The sequence below is a fragment of the Rosa rugosa genome, chromosome 4 (assembly GCF_958449725.1).
Source record: "Rosa rugosa chromosome 4, drRosRugo1.1, whole genome shotgun sequence".
NCBI classification, from domain to species: Eukaryota; Viridiplantae; Streptophyta; class Magnoliopsida; order Rosales; family Rosaceae; genus Rosa; species Rosa rugosa.
This window is the reverse complement of record NC_084823.1, coordinates 50,657,278-50,676,350: the sequence shown is the minus strand read 5'-3', so window position 1 is coordinate 50,676,350 and position 19,073 is coordinate 50,657,278. Positions and strand designations below refer to the sequence as shown.

Below are 19,073 nucleotides of genomic sequence, written 5' to 3'. Positions count from 1 at the left end.
GCGAGGTAGACCACTAGGTTCGAAGGATTCTTATCCCCGGAAGAGGGTAAAACTGGCACCAACGAATCCACTAGACATTGCGATCTCAACTGATCCATCTCACGAGACAATTCCGAATTATGGGTCCGTCCTAGAAGAGACGACGTTGGGGGACGCTCCAACGTCTAAACCCACTCCCGAGAATAGAGAAATCTCGGTAAATTATGCATGCTTAAGTGAGATCTGGAATCGGAATGAGATTATCATCGATGATATATTTGTATTCGCAGTAGCTACCGAATTTATAAAGAGCGATGACATCGAACCTCGCTCCGTTGATGAATGTCAACGTAGAGACGACTGGCCAAAATGGAAAGAAGCAATCCAGGTCGAATTAGATTCCTTGACAAAGAGAAAGGTGTTTGGGCCTGTCGTTCCCACACCTCCCCATGTTAAACCTGTAGGATTTCAATGGGTATTTGTAAGGAAGCGTAATGAGAAAAATGAGATTGTGATACACAAGGCTCGTCTAGTGGCGCAAGAATTTTCTCAACGCCCTGTGATTGATTACGAGGAGGCGTATTCTCTCATAATGGACGTCATAACGTTCCGCTACCTTATCAGTTTGGTAGTTTCTGAAAAACTGAATATGCAGCTTATGAATATGGTCACAGCTTATCTCTGTGGGGATCACGATACAGAGATATACATAAAAGTTCCTGAAGGACTTAATATACCCGATGCAAATAGTTCTAGACCACGGAACACGCTCTTCATTAGTTTTGAGGCGCCGTTCACTTGATGGATTGAAACAATCTAGACGGAGGTGGTATAACCGTCTAAGTGAATATTTGATCGGGATGGGATATGTGAATAATAAACTATGCCCATGCGTGTTTATTAAGGAAACAAGTTCCGAGTTTGCAATTATGATTGTCTATGTCAATGACATAAATTTGACTGATACTCCTGAAGAGATCAAGGAAACCGCAAAACACCTGAAGTCGGAATTTGAGATGAAAGGCCTTGGGAAACAAATTATTGTCTCGACCTGAAGTCTGAGGACAATGCAGATGAAATTTTGGTCCATCAACCAAATTACATCTAGAAGATGTTAAGATGCTTTAATGAGGATAAAAGCAAGCACACCCATGGTCGTCTGAAGTCTAGAAAGAACCGTATCGTCCTGCAGATGATAACGAAGAGATATTGGTGCCAGAAGTCTCATATCTAAGTGCAATAGGCGCATTATTGTACTTGGCTCAATGCCCTAGATAGGACATCTCATTTGAAGTGAACTTGTTAGCTAGATATAGCTCTGCGCCAACACGCCGCCACTAGAATGGCATAAAAGACATTTTTCGCTACCTTAGAGGTACGGCGGATATGGGCTTATCCTATCCCTACGCATCAAGGAATGGATCACCCCCTTGATCCTCAAAATGATGCTTGCCTTGTTGGATATGCTGATATAGACTATCTATCAGACCCGCACAAGGCACGTTCCCAAACTGGTTATGTATTTACCATTGGGAATACTGCAATTTCTTGGAGGTCTACGAAATAGACACTTGTTGCTACCTCTTCGAATCATGCTGAGATACTAGCTCTTCAAGAAGCAGTATGTGAATGTACATGGCTAAGAGCCGTTACAAAGTATGTTCGAAGCACATGTGGACTGCATTCCACCACTGATGAACCAACCATTATCTACGAGGATAATGCTGCTTACATAGAGCAGATAAAGATGAGTTTCATCAAAGGAGACAACACCAAACATATTGCACCGAAGTTCTTCTTCAATCAGCAACAAGAAGCATCAGAAGATTGAAGTTAAGCAGACTCGATCTGAAGACAATCGTGCAGACTCTTCACCAAGTCAGTACCAAAGTTTACATTCCAGAAGCATGTCCAAGGTATTGGTCTACATAAACTATCTGAATTACCTGAAATGTAATTTTCAGGGGGAGTCGAAATCAGGGGGAGTATCCTGAAGCATACCCACTTGACCATCGTGTACTCTTTTCGTCATTCGTCCAGGGTTATTTTTGTCCCACTGGGTTTTGTTACCTGGCAAGGTTTTGACGAGGCACATCTTTGGCATGGTCACCCCACTTACTGCATCCGGAAGATGCTTTGATTTGACATATATGCATTTGCTCATCTTTTCCCTTCGACCACGGGTTTCTCCCACTGGGTTTACCGGGCAAGGTTTTGGTGTAGCAACTCTAATGCATACCTCTCGTAGACATACTATCTACTTACGATGCTGATAAGAAGACTTCACCTATCTCTGTTGTGATACGACTACTCCACATTCACGCGCGTTGTGCTCTTTTTCTCCTTCGACCAAGGTTGTTTTTCTCCCACAGGGTTTTTATTACTTGGCAAGGTTTTTGACGAGGCAACTTAGAAGCGCATAGCAGAACCAACACTATTGACATAGAATATCCAAGGGGGAGTGTTGTAAATGATATGGTTATTCATGCAATAGGTATTGCTTGATGCATGCCATTACTATTGATTGGCGATTGATATGCTTCTAATTAGCGATTGACACATTCGTAATTGTATGAGTGATTGATGTTTTACCTTTTGTACACAAGATGTAGCCCTATATAAGACTCCTCATAGTGAGATGAATATGACACACTCTCCATTCTCTGCGTCTAAACTCTGTCTCTCTCAAATTATTTTATGTTTGTTTTACAACAAGTTTTAATTTCCTCCACATTTCGTCCGATTACATTATGAAAGGGTCAAGTATATCAGGTTTCATACTTATAGTAACAATTAAACGAAAGCAATCATGTTCACCGCTGTACATGCATGTATGAACCATTAGACATGACTGCAAAATTTCATCTCACTTTTATATGAACATTTAATGATTAAGAGAAAAAAAGATGCAGATCGAAATGTCATACAATATTGGTTGTAGATAATTTATGTGATTGTTTTGTTAGATTGATTGCATTTGGAATCCAAATAGAAATTCATGAACCATACATGGGTTGCTAATTAATTGTCAGTCTATTTTGGACTCAAAAACAATGATTTTGGGCTTTTGGCACAAAGTATGATCAAGAATTCAAGATGCATGTTATAGCTGTTCACTCAAAAACAATGTTTCATTATCCATTGCCTTCTCCTATGTCATGAATGCCAATTTTGTGGGATTTACGAGTCCTGAATCAGTTGTGTTCTGAATCAACAAAGAGAAAATGCAAGTCATATTACGAGACAAAGCGAATCTTCCACTTTGTCATCTTTTCGGAATAGTTCTTTTGGAAATTAAAATGCATGTACGGGTGAAGAAAGACCTCTCAGTGATCATCAGAGTCTAATCAGCTTCTAAAGTTATAACTTATTCAAAGTCTTGCTTTTCGTACAAATCCCACTATTATTCCATGTTATGTTTCCTTTCACTTTCTTCTAGCCTTCCTTCCTTGTGAAGGCATTTCGTTGCCTTCCTTGAGAGGGTTTCTCCTTTCTGTCTTTAAGCATGGAGTATTTGCCTTTACCCAAGGGCCAAGGTTTTCTAGCTTTTTCCAAATAGCAAATACGGTATATACTCATCTTCATGTTAATTGTTTTTTGGTTTGAAAATGGGACCTCAAACGGTAGCTCATGATGCCCCATCCATCATCGATTAATTAAAAATATATATATATACGATGAATGATTAAATATCTATATCCCGAAATAAGAAGTTGCTTAAAAATGTTGACCAATATAGTTGAAGTGCCAATTAAATTCTTCAAAAAAAAAAATGGAGGACTCACATTTTCAAAATGCAAATTTCATTATATATAAAAACGCTAATACAAGCTTGGAGAGTAAGTAAAAGCAATTTATATCACTTATTGCATACTAATATGTGACAACATCAGAGGCAAAACTCACTATCCATCATCTTTAATCTCTTACTTTAGCTAAAGGAAACTATGACTACTTAGAAATGCACTCATTGTTTGCTTTGTTTCATTTTTTTTTATCTGTAGAAGGTCAAGAAAGATCTCATTCAGATTCAAATTCAAAGACTCACAACTCTCGTCCAATCAGCCTCCAAAGCTCATGCAAAGTCTTTGCTTTCCGTACGAATCTCTCTATTATTCTAACTGGATGCTGTACATATGACCATTTCTCTCCACTTTCGTAGCCTTGCTCGAGAAGGCTTTCGATCTCAACCTTCCAGGAAACTTCAAAACAACAAAGTTACTAAGCTATGTCAATAGTAGCTCAATAGACTTTAGAACATGGTTCCAATCACCCCGGTTTTGGGTCAAATGAGAATTTCATTAATAAATTTGGACAAATAATTCAACAAATAAAATGTGGTATAGCGAAAAATTAATTTTGCCCGATATATATAAATAAAAAGAGTGTCACACTCATAATATCAACTAGATATATCAGCAATTATAAGATCATCCAACCACGGAAGTTGTCCAACGTCCTTCCAGAACTTGATGTTATCTGGCCTCAAAGTTTCTCTAGCTATTGTATGGGCAACTTTATTTCAATTTCTTGAAATTTTCTTCTAATGCATGACTTCAAATATTTTTGTATCTATCATATATTGTGCTTTCTCCACAAATTTTGTTAGTTTTGAAATTATAAATATGAATCTTTTTTGTTTGTTTTCAGATATAGATTTTAAAATCTTGTTTACTTTATGAATTAAAGCTTGAGATACCTATAAAGTGAAAAGAAAAGAAAAAAAGGATATAGACTTGTAGAGAGAGTGTTTTATGTGTAATACATGCTATTATTGTACCATATTGGAAACAGAGTTGGTTATAGACTTATAGAGTTAGAGTGAGAGTAGTGACCCATCATGAGTCTCACTCCTTCTTAGTCTTGATCTTAGTCTTCACTCTGTCTACTCTCTCTCTCTCTCTCTGCGAAAACCAAGATTAAGCATTTGTTTGTTGCCTACGTACGAAAATGGCGACGACGATGACGCCAAGGGAGCACATAGAAGATATACGGAAGACCAAGTTCTCCATCGGAGAAAAGCTCAACCCTTTAACGGAGGATCTTCACCAGGCCGTCAAGAACCTCTCCGGCGAGCTTTACGCTAAAGACGTCCACTTTTTCATGGAACTCGTTCAGGTTAGTTTTCACTCACATTGCTTCTTTCTTCCTTCTTGTTTAGTAAGGGATTCTTAACGCTCACTACCTTACTATCAATTTGCTTCTGAATCTGAAAGAATGTTAATTATAAAGTTGAAACTCCAAACATTTATAGATGAACATGTATTTTAAGGTAAATTTAGGAACATGTGAATAGTTGTGCTAGTGAATGTTCATAGTCTGTGCCTAATTACTTGATCATCTTCTGTTTACATGTATAAGTGGTCATTACTTTACAGTTTACAACATTGCATTTAAATTTCTAAGTTCATTGGGTTAAAGCAAGGGCTTGATTTTGAAAATAATGACTGTGAATCTTTACTGATCAGCCATGGTAACTTGGTCTAGATCAAGTGGATGCAGTTACTTGATTTAGGTTTTGTTAGTGATCGACAGTCATATATGCATGAATGATTCCAATACCAAATAATGGTTCAAATTACTTATGTTGCAGAATGCAGAAGACAATGAGTACTCAGAGGGGGTTGATCCATCCCTTGAGTTTTTGATTACGTCCCGGGATATAACGGCTACAGGTGCTCCAGCCACATTGCTGGTTTTCAATAATGAGAAGGGGTTTTCTTCCAAAAACATAGACTCCATTTGCAGTGTTGGACGGTCCACCAAGAAAGGCAACAGGAAGCGTGGTTATATTGGGGAGAAAGGTAAGTTATTTGTATTATGTTGAAGGATATTGACATTTAGTGTGCCTAGTCAAACTAGGATAAGTTCTATAGTTGTAATAGGAGAGGTTTCCTACTCCAAGTTAGATAAGGAATCCTTGTACTCTTAGATTATGCACTTTGTAATCCCTATATATAGGGCTCCTATTCTCTATAATGAAATACACTTCTCTCATCAATCTCTCTCAATACCAATATACTTAAACACGTTATCAGCACGACTCTAGCCAAAAAGCAAAAACCGTAAAACAAAACCCAAAACTTCCTTTGCCAAAAATCTGCCGCAAGCACTTGCCTGCAGCCTTCTGCCTACCTGCGTGCCTACTGCCCCTGCAGCCCCTAGCCCAAGCTAGCCGAGCCTCCGCTGCACCTGCCCCGCGCGCGCCCCGCGCTACGCGCCCCTGCGCTCGTCTGCCTACCTGCGCGCCCGTGCGCCTGCAGCCCTGCTGCCTGCCCTACCAGCGCGCCCCTGCGTCCGCAGCTGCCTGCTTGCGTGCCCGTGCACCTGCAGCCTTGCATCAAGCTGCTAGCCTGCAGCTGCTCCTGCAGCCCTCTCGGCCCTGCCTCCTCCTGCATCTCTGCTGCCCCTGCAGCAACTATTTTCGGCCTAACCTCCTGCATCCTTCGGCAGCAAGTAAAATCCTTAACTGCCATCACCACCGCAGCCCCTGCTGCCCCGCATCCGCTGCACGCCTCTACTCAGATTACTTCGCTCCATCACGCCTGCATCGACACGCGCGTGATCCAAAACCAACAAGTAAGTATCCAAAAGAGTAAGTTTTAAAGTTCCTAATTTGAAATTCTTTCTTTTTCTCGGGGACTTAAAAACCTCCCTTCTTCTACATCCCACCTTTCTTATAACGTGGGTTCGATTTTGAGAAAGCGGAATCGTGGGGATTCGCGCTATAAACGAACTAAGAGCGTTCGTAAGACTTCGGACTAAGAGCGTCCGCAAGCATCGATTAACGACCTTATAAACATCATTGTTTCGGTCTAATCCAATTTTCTTGGAAATCGATTTCTTGGTAGCATAGCTCGGAAATCTAAATATTTAGTTGTCGTGGAAGTTTTAACTCCGAAACTAATATATTTCTTCTTCTTATTTCAGGATGTCAAAACTTGACTTTCCTATCCTTGACTCAACTGGCTCGGAATATCATAGTTGGGTCACGGATGTTGAGAACCATCTCACTTCAAAAGGGATCCTACCCGTAATTCAAGCACCAAATCCCGACCTCATATTTGAGCGTACGGCTACAAATAATGCCACCGCTCTCATCTTGATGAGACGCCACATGGATAAATCACTCCGATTGGAGTACATGGCAATCAAGGATGCTAGAGAATTATGGGTTGCGCTAGAAGAGCGTTTTGGTAATGTAAAGGATACCCTCCTCCCTGACTTGAAAGTTCAATGGAACAATCTACGATTTGCTGACTTCAAGTCTGTAGCTGAATATAATTCAGAAGTTCTTCGCCTCAAGACCATGTTGGGGTTCTGTGGACAACCCGTCACAGAGCAAGAACTAATTGAGAAAACTCTCTCCACCTTCCCCGTCTCAGCAATTTTGCTCTCAAAGCAATATCGAACGGAATTCGATACTAGACGGCTCACGAGATTTCATCAGCTCATTACTGTAATGTCTGTAGCTGAAAAACATGATAATATCCTCGTGAGAAATTATAATTCAAGGCCTATAGGAACTAAGAGCGTTCAAGAGGCGAATTATAATGATGCACCCAAAGGAGGGCGCAAGGAGCGGAACCCTAAGAATAAGGGACACAACGGACGTTCTGGTCCATATAACCGCCCTACAAAGGAAGGTACTCGTCAGAATGAAGGACGATCACGTGGCAATACATGGCAACGTGGGAGAGGAGGCCATGGGGCTCCAGGACATGGAGGAACCACCCAAGGCCGTGGGAATGGCGCCAACTCCTATAGGGGACGCCACCCAAGTGCAAACAATGCACCTCAATTAAAGGGAGAAAATCACAATGACATGTGTCATCGATGTGGATCTAGTGAGCACTGGTTCAAACAATGCAAAGCAAGCAAACAATTAGCTGCGCATTACAAGGCATTTAGAGACTTCAGAGAACATGAAGCCAATTTTGCCGAAAATATAGAAGAAGATGGTGATGATGCCAACGTCAATCTCACCATAGCGGACTTCAAATCTGACAAAGAATTGCACAAAGATGCTGCAGATTTTGATTAGTATAGTCCTTTACTTTTCCAAGAATTATGTAATGGCAATTATGCCTTAAATCAATAAAATGACTTATTGTATTAACTTTTTCCCTCTAGGCGTACTCAAGAGTACTTGTGATGTCTAGGCAAGGTTTGATCTGAGAGAACGGTTTTAAAAGTGAGCAACGCTCCACCAAAATCTCGCCTTACCTTACCTGGTCACAACTAAATTGAAATTACCGAACGGATTGAGTGACTACGATTTGTCTACGGTTTGATTTTTATATTGGATTAGATTTTGGTCAAGAAACTTTGATGTAATCATTGGCTATTTTAATAAAGTTTTCGATTTGTTCTATACAATGTCTTGGACATATTTTTAATTCGAACTTTATTATTTTTCAGTATGTTTCCTGGAGAGCTAGAATGCCTCGTGGATAGTGCAACTACACATACTATCCTTCGAAATAGACAGCTATTTCTATGGATGACACCATCTCGATCTTCCGTGACTACGATGGCTGGATCATCTCGATTGATCCATGGTCGAGGACCAGCCCAATTTATGTTGCCAAATGGCACAAGTTTAAATGTCACCGAAGCTCTTTACGCTCCTAGGGCAGGAAGAACCCTATTGAGCTTCAAAGATATAAGAGCCAATGGTTTTCATGTGGAAACACATTGTGAGAATGGACAAGAGTTCCTTTGCATCACCTCTAATGACTACGGACATAAACGAGTCTTAGAGAAACTTATGTGTCGCTCTAGTGGGTTGTACGCAACCACTATTCGAGTCATTGAATCCAACCATGTCATGAGAGATGATTTATGGGATTCCGACACATATAGGCTTTGGCACGACCGTTTGGGACACCCAGGTCGTGACATGATGATCCGTATATTAAAGACTTCACACGGACATCCCTTTTTCAGAACGAAAGGAAGTAAAACTCGAAATTTGGATCAAGGAGGAGCACCTGCGCCTCACGGCGCCTTTCGCCCTCAAGTCCGGCCATCACCGGTCGACGCCGCCATCCCCCTGCGGCCCAAGGGTGGCTTTGACGCCACCCCTGCTCCCTTGCCTCCCATTTTTACTTCTAAGGTCCATTGTGACTTCATGGCTCAACCAAAATCCTCATTGGTTGTTTCCAAAGCCCATCATTCGTTCTGCAAAGCCTGCTCTTTAGCAAAATTAGGATCGAGACCATCCTATGCAAAGGACACTAAAGAAAATATACCATTCTTGCAAAGAATCCAAGGTGATATTTGTGGACCTATTCAACCATCATGCGGACCATTTCGATATTTTATGGTATTGGTTGATGCATCGACACGCTGGTCACATGTCATGCTATTGTCCACAAGGAACGCTGCATTCGCTAAACTCCTAGCACAAATCATTAAGTTAAGGGCTCACCACCCTGATCATCCTATTAAGTCTATAAGATTAGACAATGCTGGAGAGTTTACATCAAAGACTTTTGATGATTATTGCATGTCCATTGGGATTGATGTTGAACATCCTGTTCCTCATGTTCACACCCAAAATGGTCTCGCAGAAGCCGCCATTAAACGACTACAAATGGTCGCTAGGGCATTGGTAATGCGCACCAATCTCCCTATTTCTGCTTGGGGCTATGCAATATTGCATGCAGCTGTGCTTATTCGTCTGAGGCCCACTGCCACTCAACCCTTTTCTGCGTCCCAGATGGTGACTGGGTATGAGCCTAATGTCTCACACTTACGCATATTTGGGTGCGCAGTTTATGTGCCAATTGCGCCTCCACAGCGCACCAAAATGGGTCCTCAACGACGATTAGGCGTTTACGTTGGTTATGATTCTCCAACGATTATCCGCTACATAGAACCCTTGACAGGCGATCTCTTTACCGCTAGATTTGCGGATTGTCACTTCGATGAGACAGTCTTCCCGTCGTTAGGGGGAGATAAGAACATCAATGTTCAACAGGAACGACAGGAATTGTCGTGGTCTGTCCCCACTCTGTCTCATCTTGATCCCCGAACCGCACAGTCCGAAATTGAAGTGCGGAGAATTCTCGATCTTCAGAACGTAGCAGAATCGATGCCTGATGCGTTTTCTGATATCGCTAAAGTGACGAGATCACATATACCTGCTGCAAACGTGCCTGCAAGGATTGATGTCCCTAAAAGTAGAGGACATGACGCCAACTCAAGAATGCATGAGCATGGCGCCAACGTCCCATCTCTCAATGATGGTGACGTTATGGCTAGGCCCACGGCTCCCGCCAGGAAGCGCGGGAGGCCCATAGGTTCGATGGATTCTCGCCCAAGAAAGAAAGCGAGTTTGGCACAAAATAATCCATTAATCATCGATGTGAATAATCCATCTCATGAGAATGTTCCGGATTATGGTTATGTCCAAGAGACATCATTGGGGGACGCTCCAATGTCAGAACCAACTCCAGAGAATAGAGAGATCTCCATAAATTACACTAGTGTACATGAGATGATGGATAGAAATTCTATGGCGATTGATGATGCATTCGCATATCATATTGCAAAAGGAATTATAGAATATGATGATATCGAACCTCGCTCTGTTGAAGAATGTCAACGAAGAGCAGATTGGCCTAAATGGAAAGATGCGATCCAGGTTGAATTGGATTCACTAACAAAGAGACAGGTATTTGGGCCTGTAACGCAGACACCCCCAAGTGTAAAGCCTGTTGGCCATAAATGGGTCTTTGTTAGAAAGCGTAATGAGAAAAATGAGGTGGTAAGATATAAAGCCCGCCTTGTGGCGCAAGGTTTCTCACAACGCCCTGGAATCGACTACGAGGAGACATATTCTCCCGTAATGGACGTTATAACGTTCCGCTACCTTGTCAGTTTGGTAGTTTCCGAAAAACTTGACATGCAGCTTATGGATGTGGTTACAGCATATCTCTATGGGGATCTAGATTCAGAGATATATATGAAGGTTCCAGATGGACTTCAATTACCCAAATCAAGTGGCTCTAAACCACGGAGCGCGTTTTCAATAAGATTAAAACGCTCACTATATGGATTAAAACAATCTGGACGGATGTGGTATAACCGTCTAAGTGACTACTTGATTGGGAAGGGATATATTAACAATGAAATATGCCCATGCGTGTTCATTAAAAGAACAAGTTCCGGATTTGCAATCGTAGCAGTTTATGTCGATGACATGAACCTAATTGGAACTCTAGATGAGTTGAAGGAAACTGCTAAATACTTGAAATCCGAATTTGAGATGAAAGATCTTGGGAAAACACGGTTTTGTCTCGGTTTAGAACTCGAGCACCGTAGTGATGGGATTTTGATCCATCAGTCTGCATATACTCAGAAAATTCTAAGGCGCTTTAATGAAGATAAAGCGAAGCCTGCGAGTACTCCCATGATCGGCCGTAGTCTTGAGCCCGGAAAAGATCCGTTTCGTCCAAGGGATGAGGACGAAGAACCCTTAGAGGCCGAAGTGCCCTATTTATGTGCAATAGGCGCATTATTGTACTTAGCTCAATGCACAAGACCGGATATCTCATTCGCAGTGAACTTGTTAGCTCGACATAGCTCTGCGCCAACACGCCGCCATTGGATTGGTGTAAAGACCATCTTTCGATACCTAAGAGGTACGATTGATATGGGCCTATTCTATCCCTACAGAGAGAAAAGGAATGACGGAAAGTTGGGATCAGACCCCAAAAGGCAAAACGCCCCCGTCCATGGAATGGCCGCCGGCCATGTTGCCGCCGCCGGCGCCGCCGCCGCTCATGGTGGCCGGCGTCCTCCTATCTCCCTCCATCAAAACGACAATGATGTCTTAATGGGTTTTGCTGATGCAGGGTACCTCTCTGACCCTCACAAAGGTCGCTCCCAAACAGGTTATGTCTTTACCATGGGAAGCACTGCGATATCTTGGAGGTCTACGAAACAGACCCTTGTTGCTACTTCCTCAAATCATGCAGAGATTATTGCTCTACATGAAGCTGTACGTGAATGTGTATGGCTAAGGTCTGTAATTCGACACATTCAAGGAAGTTGTGGTTTGAAGTCTACCACAGATGAACCTACATGCATTTATGAGGATAATGCAGCTTGTATTGAACAAATGAAGTTAGGTTTCATCAAGGGCGACAACACCAAGCATATATCGCCTAAGTTCTTTTATAATCAGCAACAACAATCACTTCTAAAGATTGAAGTGAATCAAATCCGATCAGAGGATAATGTAGCGGACTTATTCACTAAGTCGTTACCTAAATCCACCTTCGAGAAACATGTGAAGAGTATCGGATTAAGAAGGTTATCCGAACTCCCATGATTGTAGCAATCAGGGGGAGATTTCGACATCAGGGGGAGTTACTCAGTCTCGAAGGATCAAGGACGTGTTGCACTCTTTTCTCCTCCTCGAGTTCATTTTTATCCCACAGGGTTTTTCACTTGAGCAAGGTTTTTAACGAGGCAACGGATGAAGCGTCACCACCAAGTTTGAGCGGCACAAGGGGGAGTGTTGAAGGATATTGACATTTAGTGTGCCTAGTCAAACTAGGATAAGTTCTATAGTTGTAATAGGAGAGGTTTCCTACTCCAAGTTAGATAAGGAATCCTTGTACTCTTAGATTATGCACTTTGTAATCCCTATATATAGGGCTCCTATTCTCTATAATGAAATACACTTCTCTCATCAATCTCTCTCAATACCAATATACTTAAACATATTAGAAATAATCCTATTTATCACTAAATTATGAGTGTCTAATGACTTGAAATGCACAAAAATTTTGGTTTCTTAAGATTCTGATATGTCGAACTCAATTCACAAGAGCATTGATTATGAAATGCGTACAAACCTATTTAGAGTTTACACTAAAAATGCCATGATTATTTTAGAGACTTAAAGAAACATCACTGTAAAATGCCGTGCACATACAAACTTCTTGCCCATATTTCAGAAAATAAAATAAAAGAAGAAACTTATGACCCAGATAATGTTGTAAAGTTGAATCTGTTCGGTTCAGCTTGCAGACTAAATTAAACTGGTGACCTTCTATGCTTTCATTTTTCTAAAGCTTGTCCATGACTTTTATGGAAGTCATGTAATATTAATTCTTTTACATCATTTGCATGTTTATTATAAGCCATATATGATTATGTAGTTGTCTCCGAGATCGAATAGTTCAGTAATTTCACATTTCAATCACTCCTATTTGGTGGTGGAAAATGAGTTGTTGGATTGCAACTACAAACAAAAATTTGGATTGCATAATATGACGACTGTTGCTAATACTTGGTAGTTGGAATGCCTATAGGAGTATAGGGTGGGTATAAGAATGAGTAATGTACCTAGATGAGATAATCTGCTTCCTTCTCTTTCAGTTAGTTTTGTTGTGCTAATTCAGTGAAATTTCTCGTTAATAAACAGGAATTGGCTTCAAGAGTGTGTTTCTGATCACTGCTCAGCCTTACATTTTTAGTAATGGTTATCAGATAAGGTTTAGCGAAGAGCCTTGTTCACATTGCAATGTTGGCTACATAGTACCTGAATGGGTTGAGCAGAATCCCACACTGTCTGATATAAAAAAGATATATGGTTCTGCTACTGCCCTTCCTACCACAACACTGATCTTACCTCTGAAGCCCGACAAGGTTGAACCTGTGAAGAACCAACTCTCAATCATTCATCCAGAAGTTCTCTTGTTCCTATCAAAGATTAAGCGGCTCTCTGTTAGGCAAGACAAAGAGGATCCAGGGCAGAACACTGTGAGTGCAATTGAGATAGCAAGCCAGACTGATTTTGTGGAAAGGAAGAACATCGATGTTCAATCCTACACTCTGCGTCTTTCAGCTGAAGAAAATAATGGAAATGGAGAATGCAATTATTACATGTGGAAACAAAAGTTTCCTGTCAGGCAGGAATTCAGAGTTGAGAGGAGAATGGAGGTGGATGAGTGGGTGATCACTCTTGCATTTCCAAATGGAGAACGTCTTCGAAGAGCAAGGAACTCTTCGCCTGGTGTTTATGCATTTCTTCCCACAGAGATGGTCACCAACTTTCCATTCATAATACAGGCGGATTTTCTTTTAGCATCTTCAAGAGAGACAATCCTACTTGACAACAAGTGGAATCAAGGGATTCTTGAGTGTGTGCCCACCGCATTTGCCCATGCCTTTAACTCTCTTGTGAAAACTGTGGAAGGTGCGCCAACATCAAGTTTGGCTCCTATGTTCAGATTCTTGCCTGTTCAGAGTTCTTCCTACAAAGAATTAAATGCTGTAAGGGATTCGATAAAAGCGAAGATGATTGAGGAAGACATTATACCAGTTGAGCCCGAAATGGAGCAAAAGTTCTTCCACAAGCCTGGTGAAGTGGGAAGATTAATGCCTGCCTTTTGGTCTATTTTGAGGAAGGCGAGGGTTCAAGGTGTAAGCTGGATTAAGCTTTCATCACATGGAAGATTTGTTCTGTCTTATTCCTTTGACAGCGAGGAATATGATCCTATACTAAGTTTCCTTGAAGTTGAACCAGTGAATGATGATTGGTATGTTAAATGCATACAGGGTACTTCTAATCTTGTTGATGGAGTGTCAGAAGATGTGTACTTAGAGCTTCTACTGTTTATCGCTAACAATTGGGGTTCTAAATTTGGTCACACCAACATGAAGAACATACCATTGATAAAATATGGAGACTATGGAAATGAATCTTTGTGCAGCATAAGCGAAATCCAGAAAGGCGAATGTAGAGTTTGCTTATCAAGCAAATATTCTCATGTTTCATGGCTGATTGATTGCAACCGGGAATTTAATTCTGTGACTCGTCTTCTCTTTATGCCAAAAGCCACTCAGGAAGCCATCTGGGCATGCTCTGGGAAGGATACATTGAAGAAATGGCTAGCTGATCAAGCTAAGGTTGGTTCTGTTAACGTCTATAAATATGCAGATGATCTCCTTCAGAATTCTCTTAATGACCTGAAGCTTGTTATTGCATATGTTCGTTTCTTATATCACTCGGTTGATAATGATTTTATCTCAAGTCGGGAAGTTGACCGTTTATGTGGAATTATGCCACTAGTGAATGGCAATGGGAAAATCAGCAGAAGTAGAAAAGGGGTTGTTATTGTTCCTGCCAATGGAAGCAATTGGGCGGGATTGACTGATTCTTATTTGTGGAGAAAAGAAGGCCATGTTGAATTAGGAGAGCGTTATATGTATTCTGGCTATTTTGCTGGTAAGTATACACCAGGGAAGAAGCTTCTTGAGTTCCTTATAAAACATGCTGCTGCTTTGGATGTCCCTCATATTTCTGCTCCAAGTGATGGTATCTCGTCTGTATCTGCATCACTAACTAAGCAGAATGCCTTCTTGCTTTTGGATTGGATTCGTCAACTGAATTATAAAAGGGTTGGCATCCCTCAGAAGTTCTTGGCTTGCATAAAGGAAGGTAGTTGGCTGAAAGTTACTTTGAATGGCTCTCCTGGTTATAGGCCACCATCCCAGTCATTTCTGCTTAACTCATCATGGGGAAATACTTTGCAGAATGGATCCTTCTCTGTTGACATTCCATTGATTGATACGAGCTTTTATGGTGAGAGCATTAGTGAATACAAGGAGGAGCTAAAGACAATTGGGGTCATGTTTGAATATAGCGAAGCATGTGACTTCATTGGGAAGCATTTCATGTCTCTGGCAGCTTCATCCTCTTTAACTAGAGGAAATTTGCATTCCATTCTGCGTTTCATCAGGTTTTTAAGGGACAAACTTCTTTCTCCGGCCGATTTTATCTCTGCTATTAAAAAAGGGAACTGGCTGAAGACTTCGTTGGCTACAGGTCTCCTGTAGGATCTGTTTTGTCAGATAAGGAGTGGAATGTTGCCTCCAAAATTAGCAACATTCCCTTCATTGATCAGGACTTTTACGGTGATGAAATCTGTAATTTCAGAACTGAACTTGAGTTGCTCGGTGTTGTAATCTGCTTCAACCACCAACTTCAATTAACCTGAAGTCACCATCTTCCATAACTTCTTGGACACCTCAGGTTGTCATCTTAATGCTCAACTGTATGGCTCTATCCAAGTCCTCTGATAAACTTGTCAATGCATTGAAAGGAGCCAAGTGCCTGAAGACAAGTGTTGGTTACAAGTATCCAGGGGAATGTCTCTTGTTTCATCACGAATGGGGTTGCATTCTTCAGGTCGTCAATGGTCTTCCTGTGATTGATCATGAATTCTATAGGAGCAACATTTTCCGGTACATAAATGAACTGAAAAAAATTGGTGTGGTGGTTGATTTTGAAGAGGCTGCAAAAGTATTTGCTCGATATTTCAGGCACTATGCATCATCAGCTTCCATCACCAAGGAAAATGTTGCATCATTGCTTCTGTGTTACAGAGCGCTGAAGGGGACTCCATATAAATTTCCTGCTGATCTTAGGAGCTGCATTGGTGAGGTCAAGTGGTTGCGTAGTCGTTTTGGTGATTACAGATGTCCAAGAGAGTGCATTCTCTTTAGTCCCGAGTGGGAATCTATATCCCCAATAACTCTTCTTCCTTTCATTGATGATTCTGACAGTTACTATGGAAAGAGCATACATGAGTACAGAAAAGAGCTGAAGAGCTTGGGGGTTGTCGTCGAATACAAGGAAGGAGTTAAGTTTGTGGCATCTGGTCTTTATCTCCCTAGGGATGCCAGCCGTATTTTTCCTGTAAATGCACTTGCGTTGCTGGAATGCATACGAGTTTTCCAGGAGAAAGGTTACGCCTTTCTTGATAATTCTGATTTCATGAAGAAAGTTTCTCAACCATGGATAAAGACTCATGCTGGTTATAGGTCTCCCAAAGAGTCTTTGTTGTTTGATTCCAAGTTTGGCTTATATTTGAAGCGGACTGATGGGCCTTTCATTGATGAAGAATTCTATGGTACTAAGATTGCTTCTTACAAAAAAGAGCTGTCTGCATTGGGGGTTATTGTTGAAGCTGAGAAAGGATGTCCCCTGATTGCCAGCCACCTTGATGTTCATTATGAGATTGAAGCATTTGTTCGGCTGTATAATTACTTGAGTGCATTCAAGTGGGAACCAGACACTGATGCTGCTCGAAGGATCTGGATTCCAAAAGGGGAGTGGGTTTGTCCTGATGATTGTGTTATTCATGACAAGGATGGGCTATTTGGTTTGCAGCTGACTGTTTTGGAGAAACATTATGAGCATAAACTTCTATTTTTCTTCTCCAGTGCGTTTGGAGTTAAATCTCATCCTTCAGTTGATGATTACTTGAAGGTTTGGAAGGTTTGGGAAAGTTCTGGATCCGGAAGTGCATTGTCGCATGCTGATTGTTGCAAGTTTTGGAGTTATATCTCGAAGCACTGGAATTCAAAGACAGAAAAGACTGTTGCTGATGCCTTGGTGAAAGTGCCTGTCAGTTCTGGATCTGAAGGAATCTTGCTGTGCAACAAGTCTGATGTTTTCATTGCTGATGACCTTCAACTGAAGTATCTATTCGAACAGTCTTCTCCTGAGTCTATTTTTGTTTGGTACCCTCAGCCAAGTTTGCCTTCCATTCCAAGATCCAAGTTGCTTGACATTTATCGAAGAATTGGTGTTCGCACTATATCTGAATCTGTACAGAAGGAAGAGGCGTCACTTGCAGATGATGTTGAAGTAGTCTCTTTGCCGAGGGAAAAGCTGATTAAGAAAGCGCTGTTCAGGCTGATTCTTGGTTTTCTTGCTGCTCCTCCCATGGAAATGGAAGCTGAGAAGAGGCTTGAAGCTGTTCAATTCCTTGTGAATGTTACTGTGGTGGTAACAGCTGAACCGATCTCTGTAAGCTATAATTTACCTTTATCTTCTGGGAAAGTTTTGAATGTGAGAGGAAGCCGAAAAATACGTTTTGATAGAGAAAATTCAAAGATCTTCACTCGGAAAATGGACAAGTCTGGAGGGCAGAAGAGTATGATTGAGTTTGCTACTTTTTTCTCTGAAGCGATATCTGAGAGTGTGTTATGGGAGAGCGCTGATCATATAGATTCACTCTCTGAGCTGATCAAGATGGCTTCTTTGCTAGACTTCAATGAGGAAGCAGTTGATTTCTTGATGAAGTCCAAGAATTTGCAAATCTTCATGGAGGATGAGGAGTTTCTTAGGACTGTCTAGCTACCCTCTTGGCCAGTTATGTGGTTACAATAACATGGATCCTGATGGTCTATCAGTTGATTCTTTGAAGTTTCATTTTGCTTTCGTCGTTGGCTTTTCTTTCTGTTGAATTTTCCTTCTTGTTCTGGACAAGTGATGCTTTCGTTTGTGCTGTCAATAAATATTTGAGCTCAATAAAATGTGCTGTTTCATCGGATATATTCAGTTTTTGTGGGATAAAAAGTCCTATTTAGTTTTGGATTGATCAGCAAAGAGAAAATGTTAGGTTTCTCAAAGACTCCAATGTAGTCTAAGGTTCTACTCATTCAAAACTTGCAGAAGTTAATTGAAAATTTTCAACCATAAATTTGTTTTCGTAAACCCATTTCTGTTGTTACAAATGTGGTTTAGGAATCTTGTGTATGGGATAAGGAGTGTGATCAAATTGAATCCAAATGTGGTTTGATGAATCCTGATTTTAATTAGGAGTTTGATATAATGATTACCAATCCTTCAATTACTGGAAACCGGTTTCTTTGATTTCATGGTTTAGGGGTTGATCAAATAACACAATCACATATTGTGAGTCTTAACACTTGTATCAATTCAATCTTGCAGTCCCACTGTCATTCTTCCTCTCTTTCTATACTCCTCTCTGTGAAGCTAAGCTGTGGATTGATGATCTGTTAGCATTAAGCAGCTCATCAGATGATGAATCAAACAGACCTGATATCCATTCATCTGTTTGAATGGAGGTTAATTAGTACCACTGTTGATTTTCTGTTTTTTTGGCCAGGGGCATGGCTCTTGTCCTAGCTTCTTCTGTTTGTAATCCTTTTCTCTTTTAAAAAATTGAGTTGGGAGGCTCTCTACATCTCTCTCTAAATTTTCTATCGTACACTCAACTTATATTCATTTTCCCCTGCTCCTCTTAGATTTTCAATCT

At 41.0% G+C, this 19,073-nt stretch overlaps 1 protein-coding gene and 1 pseudogene across 1 annotated transcript; both read left to right on the top strand.

Moving 5' to 3' along the window:
• The first annotated feature begins 4,760 nt into the window (after positions 1 to 4,760).
• Positions 4,761 to 18,351, top strand: LOC133743893 (uncharacterized; annotated as a pseudogene).
• Positions 5,803 to 8,571, top strand: LOC133743894 (uncharacterized). The gene is made up of 2 exons (XM_062171964.1): positions 5,803 to 6,558; positions 6,910 to 8,571. Exon 2 carries the CDS (start codon positions 6,911 to 6,913, stop codon positions 8,021 to 8,023), a length of 1,113 nt encoding a protein of 370 aa, XP_062027948.1. The 5' UTR covers positions 5,803 to 6,558; position 6,910; the 3' UTR covers positions 8,024 to 8,571.
• Positions 18,352 to 19,073: the final 722 nt, after the last annotated feature.

Bases quoted from the DNA above. Each gene is read 5' to 3' on its own strand.
- LOC133743894 (XM_062171964.1), top strand. From the start codon at position 6,911: ATGTCAAAACTTGACTTTCCTATCCTTGACTCAACTGGCTCGGAATAT.